The 17,030-nt window shown below is 42.3% G+C and overlaps 1 protein-coding gene across 1 annotated transcript in view; it reads left to right on the top strand.

The window, feature by feature from the left end:
- LOC140426972 (polycystin-2-like protein 2) overlaps positions 1 to 17,030 on the top strand; it is a 141,125-nt gene that overhangs the window by 122,600 nt on the left and 1,495 nt on the right. Inside the window, exons 12-14 of the mRNA XM_072512309.1 lie at positions 3,501 to 3,540; positions 5,824 to 5,945; positions 10,965 to 11,096. Of these exons, the coding sequence (XP_072368410.1) occupies positions 3,501 to 3,540; positions 5,824 to 5,945; positions 10,965 to 11,096 (294 nt within the window). The remainder of the gene's footprint in view (positions 1 to 3,500; positions 3,541 to 5,823; positions 5,946 to 10,964; positions 11,097 to 17,030) is intronic.

Genomic DNA, 17,030 nt, shown 5'->3' with positions numbered 1-17,030 from the left:
CAATATCACATCTCACAGGCTGAAACGTATGGCCAGGCATTTGCTTCAGTGTTCCTCCACCTCCACCAGTGTAACATCACATGATTTTTCTGCCATTCTAGTTAAATGATAGCAGCATAGCAGCAGCAGCTCTGAGGGAATAGCTCGATTTTAATTTTAAATTGATTTTTCAAAATGAAGTAAGTAGTAAAGTGACATTGCAGACTGCTAACATTGCCCAGCATCATGCTGGATACATAATGTGGGGGGGGGGGCTGGCTCCTGCTTGCCCGAGTTCCCTCTAGAGTTAAAAACCAGGGCTTTCGAGTCAGCTTACACAGTATATCCATAACCAAGATCTAATCAAAAAGTTGCAGCATAGGAATTAGGTTACAATTGATTTTGGTCACTTAATATGCATCAGCTGGATTGCCAGGATGACTCTTGTTTCAGAGTTAAAAGGTTGTGGTTTCACAGCACATAACAGGTGAATTTGTGTGGGAACACTAGGGGTCAGTCTTTAAAAAGAAAGATGCTTCCAGTGCACCAGCAATTGCTGAATGTGTTGGGATATCTGACAGTGTTTCTATAACATAACAGTGTGCGTGAAGGAATCAACTTTGTTGGGTGGTCTGGTGCATGGCATCAACACTGCAGAAACCATGGAACATCTATCACCTCCATGGAGGTTGCAGCTGGAAACTCCATGCAGGAATCACTGACACTTGCAGTAACCATAATGATTGCAGGCTCCACAGTCTCCACCTTGGAAGGGTTGGGAGACCAAATGAATGGGAACATCAAAGGGATGTCCTGCAATCTCCTCTCCTGCAGGTCAGTGGCACTGCTGAACCACAATCCATTAGCAGAGCAATTGTGCAATGGAAATGGAAAATGGTGCCTTCTCTCAGAATGACAGCATGTCTAGACCTTCATCAATAAAGGCCCACTTTGGTGCCAGAAAGCCATCTGGGCCAGATTGTCCATAGTTGCAGCAGCCTGTGATCAAATCCTTTCAGGCCCGGGTTTATAACCACTGATCTTTTTCTTTCCAATTAAGGGGCCAATCCACCTACTCTGCACATCTGTGGGTTGTGCAGACACGAGGAGAATGTGCAAACTCCACACAGATAGTGATACAGGGTCGGGAATGAACCCTGATCCTCGGCACTGTGAGGCAGCAGTGTTAACCATAACCACTGATCACGAACATCTCAAGGGCTCGGTGTCTGTGCGGAGTCTGCACATCCTCCCCGTGTCTGCGTGGGTTTCCTCCGGGTGCTCCGGTTTCCTCCCACAGTCCAAAGATGTGCAGGTTAGGTGGATTGGCCATGATAAATTGCCCTTAGTGTCCAAAATTGCCCTTAGTGTTGGGTGGGGTTACTGGGTTATGGGGATAGGGTGGAGGTGTTGACCTTGGGTAGGGTGCTCTTTCCAAGAGCCGGTGCAGACTCGATGGGCTGAATGGCCTCCTTCTGCACTGTAAATTCTATGATAATCTATGATTAGACTAGGCAAACATCCATCTCCTCTGATGTAGTTAATGGAATAGAGAGATATGTAAGAGAGCACATATTATTGTAGAGAGCAAAGCAAAGTCATGCAGATCACAGCAAACCATCATATAGGACACCCTTGTAGGTGCCGAATTGGAAGAATTGTTTATTGGCAAAGGGTAGTTTTATGTGCCTAAAACGAATTATGATGGAGTACTGGTAGAGTTTGTGTAATAGGACACTGCAAGCTTCAGGTCAAATGCTCCTATTAAATACTTTGTACTGAAAATAGATTGACTGTTTTGGCATTATGGAAAATTATGTCAAATTATGAAAAGCTTGAAGAGAAGGTGGAAACAGTTCACAACTAAAATGGCCTCATTGAAAAGTAAATGACTTTTAATTTCTTTGGTCATTAAATTACATTGTTTGCTTCATGGAATGGTTTTGACCATCAGTTCATCACTGTCACTAATCTGTGAAAGAGACTTCAGATCATCCGTTGGAAGCTCCATCCCATACTTTCCAAGCGGGACGAGACCGTAGAGCCTGTAATCATTATGGTCACTACAAGTGTTTTCATAAATCTAATACTGGTGTGAAAAATAGTGTTCCAGTGATTAATTATACAGCAAGAATGTCCCATATTAGAACTCAGCCCTGCTGAATTGCCCAACTATAACCAAGGCTGCAAGGGAAATGCTAAAATTGCTATCAATGCTGTCTAGTGACATCTGCTGCAAATGTAGGAAGGACTGGGTTTGGCTAAAAGAGCCCCCATCATTGATTGGCCTGCAGTAACTCTCCAAATACATCCAAGAATGTTCCTAATGTCATTAACAATTGGCATGGTTATAAAAGGCTGGTTATGGAAGTTCTAGAAACTGTTACACTGTTTTTGGCTATTGTACAAAGTAAACGTGTATTTGGTCTTCAAGGGGGTTTTCTACTTTCAGCTCATTGTAGAACTTAGTCGGTGTATCACCACAGAAAAGTTATGGTACTGAAAGAGGCCATTCAGCCCATCATGTCTGCCCAGCCAAAGAAGTGAAAAAAATAAACTAGCTGTTCATTTCAAGGGATTATAACTTCAGAGCTCCAAGGCAGTGTATCGGAGGGGTCCCTCAAAGACAAACGAAAGAACCCCCCCTCACCTTGGACATACCCAGATAAAGATTGCACAGCAATTTCCTGAGAAGTTCAAACTCCCCCTGGGCAATAGCCCTGCACTAGGAACCATCAGAAAATGCAATTTGAATCGCTCACTTCGAATGCTTCCAACTATCTATCGTACACCAATAGTTGTCCAGAAAGAGTTAGAAGAATTAAAAGCATCCCTAGCTTCGGGGTAACTGACCTCCCCCTCCCCATGACCAAACCTCCCGCCTATAGCCCACAGCCCCCAACCCCCCCAGACTCAGCCCTCACAGGCCTGACTCCTGACATTCAAGGCCCAACCCTCTCCCCCACAGTCTGACTCCTGACCCCGACCACCATCCCTCACCTGCCTCCAACTCTTGACCACCCCTAACTAGCCACCCTCCCCACCCCTGGGCAACTACTAACCCACGCCTTCTCCCTCACAAACAAATCCTACCGACTTCAATTTTCCCTGGCTTGTCAAAGACCTTTAACCTTGTTCAGACTTTTAAACTTAACTGGTTTATGGCGGCTAATGCAAGTGCCATAAGAAAGGGCATGAAGCTCACTTATCTGTGATCGAGATGTCCTTGGCTGTCGGCCCCAGGAGCCCGCTGCCCTGCACAGATCTTGCCTGGCTTGAATCAGAAAGTCAGGTGAGAAGAGGTAAGTAATCTCGAGTGGACTGACAATCCGACTCAGTTGCCTCTCTGTCAGAGTTATGGCCCAAGGTGTTAATTACCTCATAGTGAAAACGTTTTAATTCATTACATGATGCAATATTGATCATAATCATAAGCTATTTACTTAATGTATTTAAAAATATAAAAAACAGTGAAGAAAATACTTATACGAAAGACAAACTATTCTTCATATTGATTACAGGGATGAAGATGATGAGCAAGATTTTACAGAATCTAAAATGGTGAGATATAAAATTAGACAATTCAAGTTGCATTCTGTACATTAAGAAATAAATTGAGGATTAATAACAGTTAAAAGATAGTTAATAGGAATAGGCACATATGGGATATGCCTAATAATGACAAAATGAAAAGCGTTCTTATGATTTTAGTCTTCTCCCTCTCCTTATCTTGTCAGGTTAATGCAAGATTAATGCTCTGTTGATCAATCTCTGAAAAAAGTGCCTAATAAACATTTGGTTATGAACAGAATTGAAGGTTATAAAAAATATAGATAATGCTTTTCTGGAACAATGGAAAAGTCATATCATGGAGCACCCGGAACTATTTTTGTCAAGATTAAATAATTTGTCAAGAATTCATAAACAGCAGATTAAACCCGACTGTAAAAGGAACTGAATTGATGTCTAAAACAGGCAGACCATTTCACCCACGTCATTGCATTTCACCCACGTCACTGCATTTCACCCACGTCATTGCATTTCACCCACGTCACTGCATTTCACCCACGTCATTGCATTTCACCCACGTCATTGCAAAAACAAAACCAGTATACCGGTTCATCAGGCAAGGAAAATTAATTAATTGCCCACTTAAAGGCCTCAATTGGCAGTGGGATGGGAACTTGCTGGAGCCCGGACTTAATCGGGAAAGTGGTGGGGTCGCCACTGGACATTCTCCTGCCTGATTAAATGTTCCAACCACCGCCTCCAAACTCACCATGGGAGAGGGCATAAAATATCATCCCTAGTTTGCCTATGACCTTTGGGAACTTTGTGCTCTCAGCTACACAACTTACCGTACATTTTAAATTAATGTTTTCTCCACTATCTATTTCTTCATCCAAGTTGCTGCCATAAAGGGTGAAAAAATAAAGTTTCCAGCACTGGTCCCTGGAGAATACTGTTTCTCACATCTCCATTTCATTATCATGCCTCCACAATGTCTCCCTCTCTTTCTCTTAACTTTAGTTGCCACTTTTGCCACAGTAAAACTACCATAAGGATCCTCAACCTCCTAGGAGTTCAGAACAAGCACCCTTAAATTGCCTATGTAGAAAAAAAATTGTGTTAGTATCATTCTCCCAAGACTTTCTGGCCTTTTAGCCGAGTGGAAGTGTGGACCCCTTTAAGTACCACTGGAAATTGCTGCTTACCAGCTTCTGCTGCTCATGTTTTGTGGGCAGGTGGTGGCAATGTTGGGGTCTCAGCTTCTTCATCTGCAGATATGAATGAGGCCCCTGGCCTGATTACAGTGGGAGTGCTGACTATGTGAAAAATCAGAAGGGGGAGACAATCAGTGAATCAGTCCCCCATGAGGTTTTTGTCACATCATTATCCTCATTTTGAGTGTTAAATGCATGAGGCAGATATAAATGACCTGCTAAGTCTCTTACATGAGCAAATATCTGAAAGGGAAATGAAGAAAAAATAGTCAAAATAATCACAGTTTGGAGAATTTATTGACCAAGTTTCTTTCTAGACCTCGTGAGTTTTAGGTTACAGTTTGTAGACCTGAGGAAGCCTTTGTAGTCATACATAGGTTAAATGCAAGTCTTTATTGACTCTTGGAGCTATTTACAAATATACAGTAAAAGGTTCAAGCTAGGAGCTGTCTCCATGCTTGTTGATACACACAGCTCTGTCCAACACTCAACTGACCCTGGGTAAGGCTCATGTGCTCTCTTTCATCACTGTGTGGACTGTACTGCACTCAATCCCACATATATGTGCCAGGTCCTCACACTAGACATTTACATCTGTTTATTGGTTTTAAACCACATGGTAAATTCTGTTCTAATTTACCCTTTATGTTAGATGTATGATCCATAAATGGTGCATTTTCAATTCATAAGATGTTATTTACAAAATAATTGATGATATGCACAGTATAAATAGAGTACATCACTGCAGATAGCTACATTAGGCAACTTTATTGATGATAAAAGCAAATTACTGCAGATGCTGGAATCTGAAATAAAAACTGAAAATGCTGGACAATTACAGCAGGTCTGACAATATCTGTGGAGAGAGATGGGACCTAACGTTTCGAGTCTGAATGACTGAGAAAGAATCATCCAGATTTGAAACGTTAGCTCCCAACTTTACTAATAAGACAAGCCACTGATTTGGAAATGTACGTTCGCCATATTAAATCTCACTAGCTAAATGTAGCCACAGTTCATTATCTTGCCAATTTGTTCAGTGAACACAGAATTTATATTATTATTTTAAATGGTCTTATTCCATAATATGGTATAACCAGTCCTCCTTGTTTTTGAACAGAGAACACTGCATCGACAAAATATTGCAGATAAATATTATCACAGTGATTCTGCACAAGAACCCAGTGCCAATCAGAAGCATGTGAAGAATTCAAATCAAATTAATGCTAAAGATTATCAATTGTGAGTCCTTTAATCATTTCCTGTAACATGCTGTGTTAAGGGTAGTTAGCATCAGGATCACAACGTTGCTAAAGTATTTATGATTCAACCTAAGAGTTCATTAGACGGTTGTAATTAAGTCGAGAAACTGGGTATTCCCGAGCTGAAAATCAAAGAACAGAAAGAATGTCTGTAGGAGACGAACATACTTTGGGGCAGCAGGAAACTGCAAATCAGAAAGGCTTGACAAAAAGTGGACTGATATGAATACCCTTGCAGAGGCAGTAAATTAGGGATGGGAAAACATTTTAATTAATAAATGAAGCAGAGCAAACAGAGTACAGGTCTGGATTGAGGGAAATTAAGGAGCGATATAGTTTGAAAAAATATAGGAATTACACATGGTGATAGAACGGAGGCTGATAAATAAAAATGCAAACACTGATGCAGTAAGAAAGTGAACAGCATGGAAAGATCTAACCTCACAGGAATAAAATGTCAAAATAAACACACCAGTCAAGATAACAAGAGAAATTCATTCCTTACAATTGCTGGAGAAAGAGGTTAGGGAGGTTTTAAGTTGTTAAATCTGTTCAAAATCAACCCCATTTAGCATAAAGATGGTAGTGCCATACAACATGATAGAGGGTACCCTCAGTGTGAAGATGGGATTTTGTCTCCACAAGGATTGTGAGTTGGGCACTTCTACTGATGGTGTCATGGACAGATGCATCCAGGACAGGTAGATTGGTGAGGATGGGGTCAAGTAGGGTTTTCCCTCTTGTTGGTTCCCTCATCCTCTGCTGCAGACCAAGTCTAGCACATACGTCTTTAGGGCTCAATCAGCTCCATCAGCAGTGGTGTTTCCAAGCCTCTCTTGGTGATGACCATTGAAGTCCCCACACAGAGCATATTCTGTGCCCTTGCAACTCTCATGTTTCCTCCAAGTGATATTCAAATTGGATCCCATTGTTGATTCCAGTGGTTAGGTTGATGCTGAGATTTCCATATTAATTCCTTTTTGGAAACTTTGTCGTGATTTTTGACAGAGCTGAGTGGCTTGCTAGGACATTTCAGACTACAGTTGAGTCAACCACATTGCTGTATGTCTGGAGTCACACTTATATACCAGACCAGGTAAGGATGGCAGATTTCCTTCCCCAAGGACATTAGTGAACCATATGAGTTTTTATGACAATCACCAATTATTTCATGGTCACTATTACAAAGACTAGCTTTTTTTTCTTAATACTGAATTTAAATTCCACCTGCTGCCAAGACCTCTGGATTTCTAGTCTGGTGACATTACCTACTCTCCACCACCTCCCCTAATGATTGCCCCATACTGTATTTGAAATTGTGGCAGCCTAGGTCACTTACTTCTTGCAGCCTGCCAATCCTATCCTAATGAGTCACAGGCCTCAAAATGGGCCTAACTATTGGGCCCACTCCGTTCATACACTGCCTGAATATATTAGTACGAAGTCTTACACCAGGTTAAAGTCCAACAGGTTTGTTTCGATGTCACTAGCTTTCGGAGCGCTGCTCCTTCCTCAGGTGAATGAAGAGGTCTGTTCCAGAAACACATATATAGACAAATTCAAAGATGCCAAACAATGCTTGGAATGCGAGCATTAGCAGGTGATTAAATCTTTACAGATCCAGAGATGGGGAAACCCCAGGTTAAAGAGGTGTGAATTGTACCAAGCCAGGACATTTGGTAGGATTTCGCAGGCCAGATGGTGGGGGATGAATGTAATGCGACATGAATCCCAGGTCCCGGTTGAGGCCGCACTCATGTGTGCGGAACTTGGCTGTAAGTTTCTGCTCGGCGATTCTGCGTTGTCGCGGGTCCTGAAGGCCGCCTTGGAGAACGCTTACCCGGAGATCAGAGGCTGAATGCCCTTGACTGCTGAAGTGTTCCCCGACTGGAAGGGAACATTCCTGCCTGGTGATTGTTGCGCGATGTCCGTTCATTCGTTGTCGCAGCCCATGCAGACGCTGCAACAGCGAATGAACGGACATCGCGCAACAATCACCAGGCAGGAATGTTCCCTTCCAGTCGGGGAACACTTCAGCAGTCAAGGGCATTCAGCCTCTGATCTCCGGGTAAGCGTTCTCCAAGGCGGCCTTCAGGACCCGCGACAACGCAGAATCGCCGAGCAGAAACTTATAGCCAAGTTCCGCACACGAATGCGGCCTCAACCGGGACCTGGGATTCATGTCGCATTACATTCATCCCCCACCATCTGGCCTGCGAAATCCTACCAACTGTCCTGGCTTGGTACAATTCACACCTCTTTAACCTGGGGTTACCCCATCTCTGGATCTGTAAAGATTTAATCACCTGCTAATGCTCGCATTCCAAGCATTGTTTGGCATCTTTGAATTTGTCTATATATGTGTTTCTGGAACAGACCTCTTCATTCACCTGAGGAAGGAGCAGCGCTCCGAAAGCTAGTGACATCGAAACAAACCTGTTGGACTTTAACCTGGTGTTGTAAGACTTCGTACTGTGCTCACCCCAGTCCAACGCCGGCATCTCCACATCATGAATATATTAGAGAACATTTGGTCCATAATTCCTATATTTTCCTAATATATCACAATAGATTATACATTATAAAAGAAAGTAACCATCAATATGCTGTGAGCAATTCTACAAAACATCTATTGTTTGTGATATTGATATTGTGACGAGTGATATTGTAGGCCTCGTCAAAAAGAAAAAGGAGGCATTTGTCAGGGCTAAAAGGCTGAGAACAGACGAAGCCTGTGTGGCATATAAGGAAAGTAGGAAGGAACTTAAGCAAGGAGTCAGGAGGGCTAGAAGGGGTCACGAAAAGTCATTGGCAAATAGGGTTAAGGAAAATCCCAAGGCTTTTTACACGTACATAAAAAGCAAGAGGGTAGCCAGGGAAAGGGTTGGCCCACTGAAGGATAGGCAAGGGAATCTATGTGTGGAGCCAGAGGAAATGGGCGAGGTACTAAATGAATACTTTGCATCAGTATTCACCAAAGAGAAGGAATTGGTAGATGTTGAGTCTGGAGAAGGGGGTGTAGATAGCCTGGGTCACATTGTGATCCAAAAAGACGAGGTGTTGGGTGTCTTAAAAAATATTAAGGTAGATAAGTCCCCAGGGCCTGATGGGATCTACCCCAGAATACTGAAGGAGGCTGGAGAGGAAATTGCTGAGGCCTTGACAGAAATCTTTGGATCCTCGCTGTCTTCAGGGGATGTCCCGGAGGACTGGAGAATAGCCAATGTTGTTCCTCTGTTTAAGAAGGGTAGCAAGGATAATCCCGGGAACTACAGGCCGGTGAGCCTTACTTCAGTGGTAGGGAAATTACTGGAGAGAATTCTTCGAGACAGGATCTACTCACATTTGGAAGCAAATGGACGTATTAGTGAGAGGCAGCACGGTTTTGTGAAGGGGAGGTCGTGTCTCACTAACTTGATAGAGTTTTTCGAGGAGGTCACTAAGATGATTGATGCAGGTAGGGCAGTAGATGTTGTCTATATGGATTTCAGTAAGGCCTTTGACAAGGTCCCTCATGGTAGACTAGTGCAAAAGGTGAAGTCACACGGGATCAGGGGTGAACTGGCAAGGTGGATACAGAACTGGCTAGGCCATAGAAGGCAGAGGGTAGCAATGGAGGGATGCTTTTCTAATTGGAGGGCTGTGACCAGTGGTGTTCCACAGGGATCAGTGCTGGGACCTTTGCTCTTTGTAGTATATATAAATGATTTGGAGGAAAATGTAACTGGTCTGATTAGTAAGTTTGCAGACGACACAAAGGTTGGTGGAATTGCGGATAGCGATGAGGACTGTCGGAGGATACAGCAGGATTTAGATTGTCTGGAGACTTGGGCGGAGAGATGGCAGATGGAGTTTAATCCGGACAAATGTGAGGTAATGCATTTTGGAAGGTCTAATGCAGGTAGGGAATATACAGTGAATGGTAGAACCCTCAAGAGTATTGAAAGTCAAAGAGATCTAGGAGTACAGGTCCACAGGTCATTGAAAGGGGCAACACAGGTGGAGAAGGTAGTCAAGAAGGCATACGGCATGCTTGCCTTCATTGGCCGGGGCATTGAGTATAAGAATTGGCAAGTCATGTTGCAGCTGTATAGAACCTTAGTTAGGCCACACTTGGAGTATAGTGTTCAATTCTGGTCGCCACACTACCAGAAGGATGTGGAGGCTTTAGAGAGGGTGCACAAGAGATTTACCAGAATGTTGCCTGGTATGGAGGGCATAAGCTATGAGGAGCGATTGAATAAACTCGGTTTGTTCTCACTGGAACGAAGGAGGTTGAGGGGCGACCTGATAGAGGTATACAAAATTATGAGGGGCATAGACAGAGTGGATAGTCAGAGGCTTTTCCCCAGGGTAGAGGGGTCAATTACTAGGGGGCATAGGTTTAAGGTGAGAGGGGCAAGGTTTAGAGTAGATGTACGAGGCAAGTTTTTTACGCAGAGGGTAGTGGGTACCTGGAACTCGCTACCGGAGGAGGTAGTGGAAGCAGGGACGATAGGGACATTTAAGGGGCATCTTGACAAATATAGGAATAGGATGGGAATAGAAGGATACGGACCCAGGAAGTGTAGAAGATTGTAGTTTAGACGGGCAGTATGGTCGGCACGGGCTTGGAGGGCCGAAGGGCCTGTTCCTGTGCTGTACATTTCTTTGTTCTTTGTTCTTTATTGCATTATGCTGTAATTTAAGATTTGTTTTTATAAATTTAGAGTACCCAATTATTTTTTTCCAATTAAGGGGCAATTTAACGTGGCCAATCCACCTAACCAGCCCATCTTTGGATTGTTCGGGTGAAACCCACGCAGACACGGGGAGAATGTGCAAACTCCACACAGACAGTGACCCAGGGCCGGGATTTGAACCCGGGTCCTCATTGTCGTAGTCCCAGTGCTAACCACTGTGCCACCGTGCTGCCCTCGTAATTTAAGATTGATGTATTATAAAACATTATATCCATCATGAGATCCATTGACAATAATTAATGTTACTGTTTACTTAGTCTGATGATGCGCACAGATCAACTGGAGGAGAAAATGAATGAAATGAGTTTGAAAATGGATTGGGTTATGGAACAGCTTGAGAAGCAAAGACCTGTGCAGAACAGAAAACAGGCTGCAACTGATATCACTGAGTGAGTAGATATCATTCCAGTTTGGGTGTATTTTAAAGCACTTCAATTTTCTTCGTGGTTTCACAGTCTCTCTTGTAAGAAAATGCCGTTTCCCACAATCTGGAACTGTATTTTGAACTGATTAACCTATCTTTCAGTGTTCCTGAGGATTAACAATTACTCATCCGTGGTAACCAAACAGAATAGCATCGTTCCCATTACAATCCCACTATTTGCAATTCATAGAATAAATTGTTTTTTTACAGGTCTGGATAAACATCTTTACAAGCACATGAAAGAATAAAACCAACAAATTCAGCAAACTAAAATAGTCCCATAATCACATTTAGATGTAATGAACATAGAAACACGGGAACTAGGAGCAGAAGGAGACAATTCAGCCCTTCGATCTTGCTCTGCCATTCAATCAAATCATGGCTGATCTCTTCCTGGTCTCAAATCCACCTCCCACCTGTTGCCCATGTCCCTTTAACCCATTTTTAAAAAATCAAAAATATATCTATCTCTTTCTTGAAACCATTTAATGACTCAGATTCCACCATTCTACGGGGCAGCGAGTTCCACAAATTCACCACCCTCTGCGAGAAGTAAGTCCCCCTCAATAGGAGCAATAGGTTAATTTGTCTTTCCAACAGATACATTGCAAACCATGAAAAAAAAACCTGTTCATTTCAATCGCGCAATTGGTCAAATAGAAAACATTTTTTTTTTAAAATTTAGAGTACCCAATTCATTTTTTCCAATTAAGGGGCAATTTAGCGTGGCCAATTCACCGACCCTGCACATCTTTGGGTTGTGGGGGCGAAACCCACACAAACACGGGGAGAATGTGCAAACTCCACACGGACAGTGACCCAGAGACGGGATCGAACCTGGGACCTCGGCGCCGTGAGTCAAATCTAAAACATGACCTCAGATTTTTGGCTTTCCCCCATCCTATCCCACCAACAGTATTTCTGCCGCACTATAGCCAACAGGAGTTCAGGAATTACCTGCATTTTTTAATGCATTGCTTATAACTTTTAAAGTCAGTTTGTCGATTCACATAATGAACTCATCAAACGTGATAACGGTATTCAAAACTATGGGGCTTTGGACAATGTAGACAGGTAGAAACTTTTTCCATTGGTGGAAAGGTGGAGAACCAGAGAATGCTGATTTAAAGTGATCGAACAAAGAAGCAGAGGCAACGTGAGGAAATACTTTCTTTTTACGCAGCAAGTGGCTGGGATCTGGAACACACTGCTTGAAAATTTGGTGGAGGCAGATCCAATCGTGGTTTACAAAAGGGAACAAGATAATTGTCTGAAGATAAAATATTTTCAAGGCTACAAGGCTGTGAAAGAACAAGTAGGGGAGTGGGACTAGCGGAGTTGCTCTCGCAGGGAGCCGACACATGCATGATGGGCCAAATCGCCTTTTTCAGTGGTGCAACCATTCTTAGGCAGTGGGAACAGATTGGAGTTTCCAAGAATGAAAATTCTCGGATATGAAAATGTTTATTTGTTGTTTTAAGAGTTTGGCTTAAACTTTACATTCATTGCATATATAATTGCATTATGACAGCGAATACACTTCCAAAAGGAGATTTCTCCCAGCTCCTAGAGAATTGTCATTTAGTTGAGGAACTAGGAATTACAAGGAAATAGGCCCTATATGAAAGTTTGCTGGTGACAGAAAAGTGAACTAACTATTCACGCTGGCAGAGTGGATATATTTGTGCAACACTACGAACTTTGATTTATAAATGTTCATCTTCCTGAGTGTGAGAGGTGCACCATCCACTTTATTTGCAGATGGAAGTCACTGAAGCCAAAACAGATGCTTGTTGTGGAAGGAGACCTTGTACCTTGCTAGAGAACTCAGGTGTTGGCATTAGAGGAAAAGCAGACCACGTGTGCATCTAATTCTAGTCGGGCCGACCAACCTAAATATTTTGGGAGGCTAAATTTGAAGCAGGCCAATCACTGCACTTCTACACATAGTCTTTCATCTTGCCTAAACTGATTGTGTACCTTTGTCCAGAAGGTAGAAGTTGCAGCTGAAGCTGAAGAATGCTTTGTTAGGTCCTTTACTACCAAAGTTAATAGCAGTTAATAGCCCTTCGCCAAGCCTGAATATACAGTGTCATGGTTGCGCTTATTTCACTTTGCTATGTCTGACAGGGAATCTTCCAAACAACATGTTTTACATTTGTACAAGATTTCCCTCCACAGCAGACCCCTGTTTTATTTGCAGTGACTTACATTTGTGGCTTTTCCTTTGCGTTCTGTAGGGCGAGGATGGGTTGGAAGGGAGGGAGGGGGTACCAGAAATAAAGGTAAGCATAGGACACCATTAATTGTAATGTAAATCAACTTCCACCCCCATACCCTAATAGGCAGTATTGCCCATTGTCAGACACTTTCACCCTTACACCCGACTGGTCATTTTTATTTATTGATCATTTAAAAAGAGGAATTTGTTGTGACATTTTTCGTTCAGCGAGTTTGTCCATATGCAGGTTTAATGTTGTGCCAAACTTTATCTTTCTGCATTTTTGTCATGCCCCCCTCTCTTCCCCCCCCCCCCCCTCCACCCATGAGAAGAATTGAAATATGGCCCTTTTCACGACCCCTGGGTTAGTGCACGGTCAATTCCAGCCCCACTCCGAGTCGCAAGATAAGTAAATTAGATGTTATTTTAAATTTTACATAAATAACTATTATTTAACAGTAATATAACTAAACTGACAAATGTAACTGACAACCTAATACCCCTTTCCCACTCACCCCACAATTCCCCTTTCCAACTCACCCCACAGTATATTATATATATATATCTCACACACACAAAATGGGGGGAAAGTGTGGCGAAGGAAGAAAATAATAAAAAGGATAAAGGATCTCCAATGTACCAATGTGATTTACAGTTGTCTTTCAGAAGTTCAAGATTTCATTTCAATACTTCTTCCTTCTAGGCTTGAGGGCTTTCTCTGGCCAGTCTGTCTATTTTCTTTGTAGATTAAAGATTATTTCAAATATATAGTAAAGATGTGCCAGGCACTCACTGGTATTAGAATAAAACAGTCCTTTACTTCAGCAGCGAGAGAGTTCCTACTTCTTTCAAGGTCTAATCTCTTCTGCCCAGCTCTCTCAGAAGCATTACACAGGAACGAATCACTGACTATTGACAACCAGAACACTGTCACTGGCCAACCCACAGGTTGCCAGCCAGCCAATCGAATCAACTTCCTCCAAAGCTGGTTCTTAAAATTCACCCAGCGCCGACAAGTCTGCTTTCTCCTCTCCAAAAAACAAATCCTGGAACGCACTGTTCTGACAAGCAGGCTGCCTCAGCTTAAGGGCACATTCTGATTCTGGGCCCACAGACCTAAAATAAATGAATTGGCAACAAAGGGAAATCAAAAGGAAGAACTCGAACACCCTCCACGTGAAAAGATTGGACAGGTGTCATCTGAGAGTACTTTTAAGAAATGGGTGTTTATAAATGGGGGTGTATAAATATCTGTGGTGAGAGTACCTTTAAGAAATGGGTGTTTACCACTGCAGTGATGTCAGAGAGTGGGTGGAGCTGGGCTGTCTGTCAACTTTTTACTTTCGTTTTTGAGCAGGCTGCAATGTGCGTTTTAGTTTCGTTTTCAGAGCTGGGTAGCTGCAGTCACAGCCAGAAGGTGTATGAATCTCTCTCTGTAATCTAAGGACTGTAAATCGATCCTGGTGATTTAAACTCATAACAGTAGTGACTTTAACCTGATGTGTTTCTGTTTTGAAGGTTTTTCAAGGACAACTTAGTGTTGTATTCTTTGGGGGTTGTATTTGAATTAATGGTTGCTAAGATGTTCATTGTATGTTTTAAAAAGGTTAACTTGAGTTCATAGAATAAGCATTGTTTTGCTTAAAAAAAATACTTTTCCATTTCTGCTGTACCACACCTGTAGAGTGGGCTTTGTGCTCCCATGCCACAATCTATTAAAAGTTGTGGGTCAGGGGAACGCCATGATACACTTTGGGGTTCTCTAAACCCTGGCCCATAACACAAACCCCACTCTTTTGATATTTTTCTCACATTTATTAATTCTTTCAACTAATTGTTCTGCCCAGAAGTTTGTTTCCACTAATTAGAACCTGGGACTCCAGATTAGACCCATTTTTATGTATAAAGTTTTGTGGGCAGTCCTTACCAAAACTTAGAAATAGGATGACAGATAATAGGGTTTTGATATTTCAATGAGGTAACACATGGCATCAGATAGCTGATATGATCAAAGGGCCACCTCACATTTAGGAAGTGGGAAGATTTAAGGCAGCACTGCCCAAGGTTGCCCTGTGAGGTCTGGATGAGTTATGTCTGCTCCACCTGGCTCCATCAAGCCAAGTCAAAAAGTGTCCGGCTCTTGGAACTGAACCATTTTGAACCTAGTGGTGAAACAGCTTCTAAAATACCTTGGGTCTTGTTTTGTTATGCTCTTGACATAGCATAGGCTGCTTCCTTGATGTACACTCTGACAAAGGAAGGTTCAGACTTGGAGATAGCTTTAACACATTTATTAAACTGTTAACAATTCTCCTACTTGGATTTGACTCTCCTGTTAATCCTGCTATAGCTACTCAGACTAACTAACCAGTCTGCTGCAATCCACGTGGTGGGTGTGATGTGTTTCAATCAACCCTGTCTGTACTCACTAAATGTCTCCACTGGAAAGAAGAAGATCATGTGTGCTGTGTCCTTATATATGGGTAGCCCCCTTGTGGTAGTGTCACCTGTGTGTGTGTGTCTTGACTGCCTGTTGGTCGTGTCCTATCTTACTGACCTATTGGTTGAATGTCTGTGTGTCATGATGTCTCTGGTGCTCCCTCTAGTGTCTAGCTAGGTGTAGTGTATGTACATTAACCCCTTGTGTATTTACAGTGATGCATATCACCACAGGTCTGTTGAAGGAACATATCTAATGAAGGGACAGTTATCTAATGGGACATGCATCTTTTAAAAAAATAAATTTAGAGAACCCAATTATTTTTTTCCAATTAAGGGGCAATTTAGTGTGGCCAATCCACGAAACCTGGACATTTTTGGGTTGTGGGGATGAAATCCACGCAGACACGGGAAAAGGTGGGTGGGTGGGGGACATATAGCTAATGAAGGGACATATATACAATGAAGGTATATATATATTGAAGGACCTTGCAAGCTTTGGGTATGTGCCCTGGCTGCTGCTCAGAAGAGTACTTTGAAATCAGATGGTAGGATATTGATGGTTTCACAGCAGCAACACAAGTCGAAGAATTTACTTACCTGCTCAGTGGAAAATCAGGCCCAAGTCTATTGTGCAACTCAGCAGACATCTGCTGGAAGATTGTATTAATTATTCATATATGAACTGTTAACTGAAAAATGAACATAAACGGTAAATAAGGTGTTTCAATTAAACAAAATAACTGCTCAAATTTATCCAAATAAATTACTGTTCAAATGAATTTATATTTTTACTCTGCAATGTATTTAAAGTCCCTGAAGCAGCTTTCAACTGCACTGAAACACTAAAAGATTCTGCAACTTTAGTTCAACTGATATATCATGCAACTCAATTGAACATCATGTAAATTTATATTTTGCAGTTTGAAATGAGGGCATGGGATAAGTATACAGCTTGATGCAATAGCAAATGTAATGAGGCTAATCAAGTGCTGTACATGAGCATAAAAAGACCTGCATTTTGCAGTCGGTGGTGAATGAATGGTGCCAGTAATTCCTACACATTATCACCCACAAGGTTTTTATGAGCTTTTACACTGGAATTTGTGATCAGAAATCCATTTCAGCACAGCACCCTTCACAGGGGATTGACTGAGGTGTGCAGAATTTGAACTAGGAAGTGCAAGTTATGATTTTAAATCCGAATCATGTCCAGAAAACAAAATAAAGGAATGGAAA

This window comes from Scyliorhinus torazame, chromosome 7 (genome assembly GCF_047496885.1).
Source record: "Scyliorhinus torazame isolate Kashiwa2021f chromosome 7, sScyTor2.1, whole genome shotgun sequence".
NCBI classification, from domain to species: domain Eukaryota; kingdom Metazoa; phylum Chordata; class Chondrichthyes; order Carcharhiniformes; family Scyliorhinidae; genus Scyliorhinus; species Scyliorhinus torazame.
The sequence above is the reverse complement of the archived record's forward strand: the minus strand, read 5'-3'. Positions and strand labels throughout refer to the sequence as shown.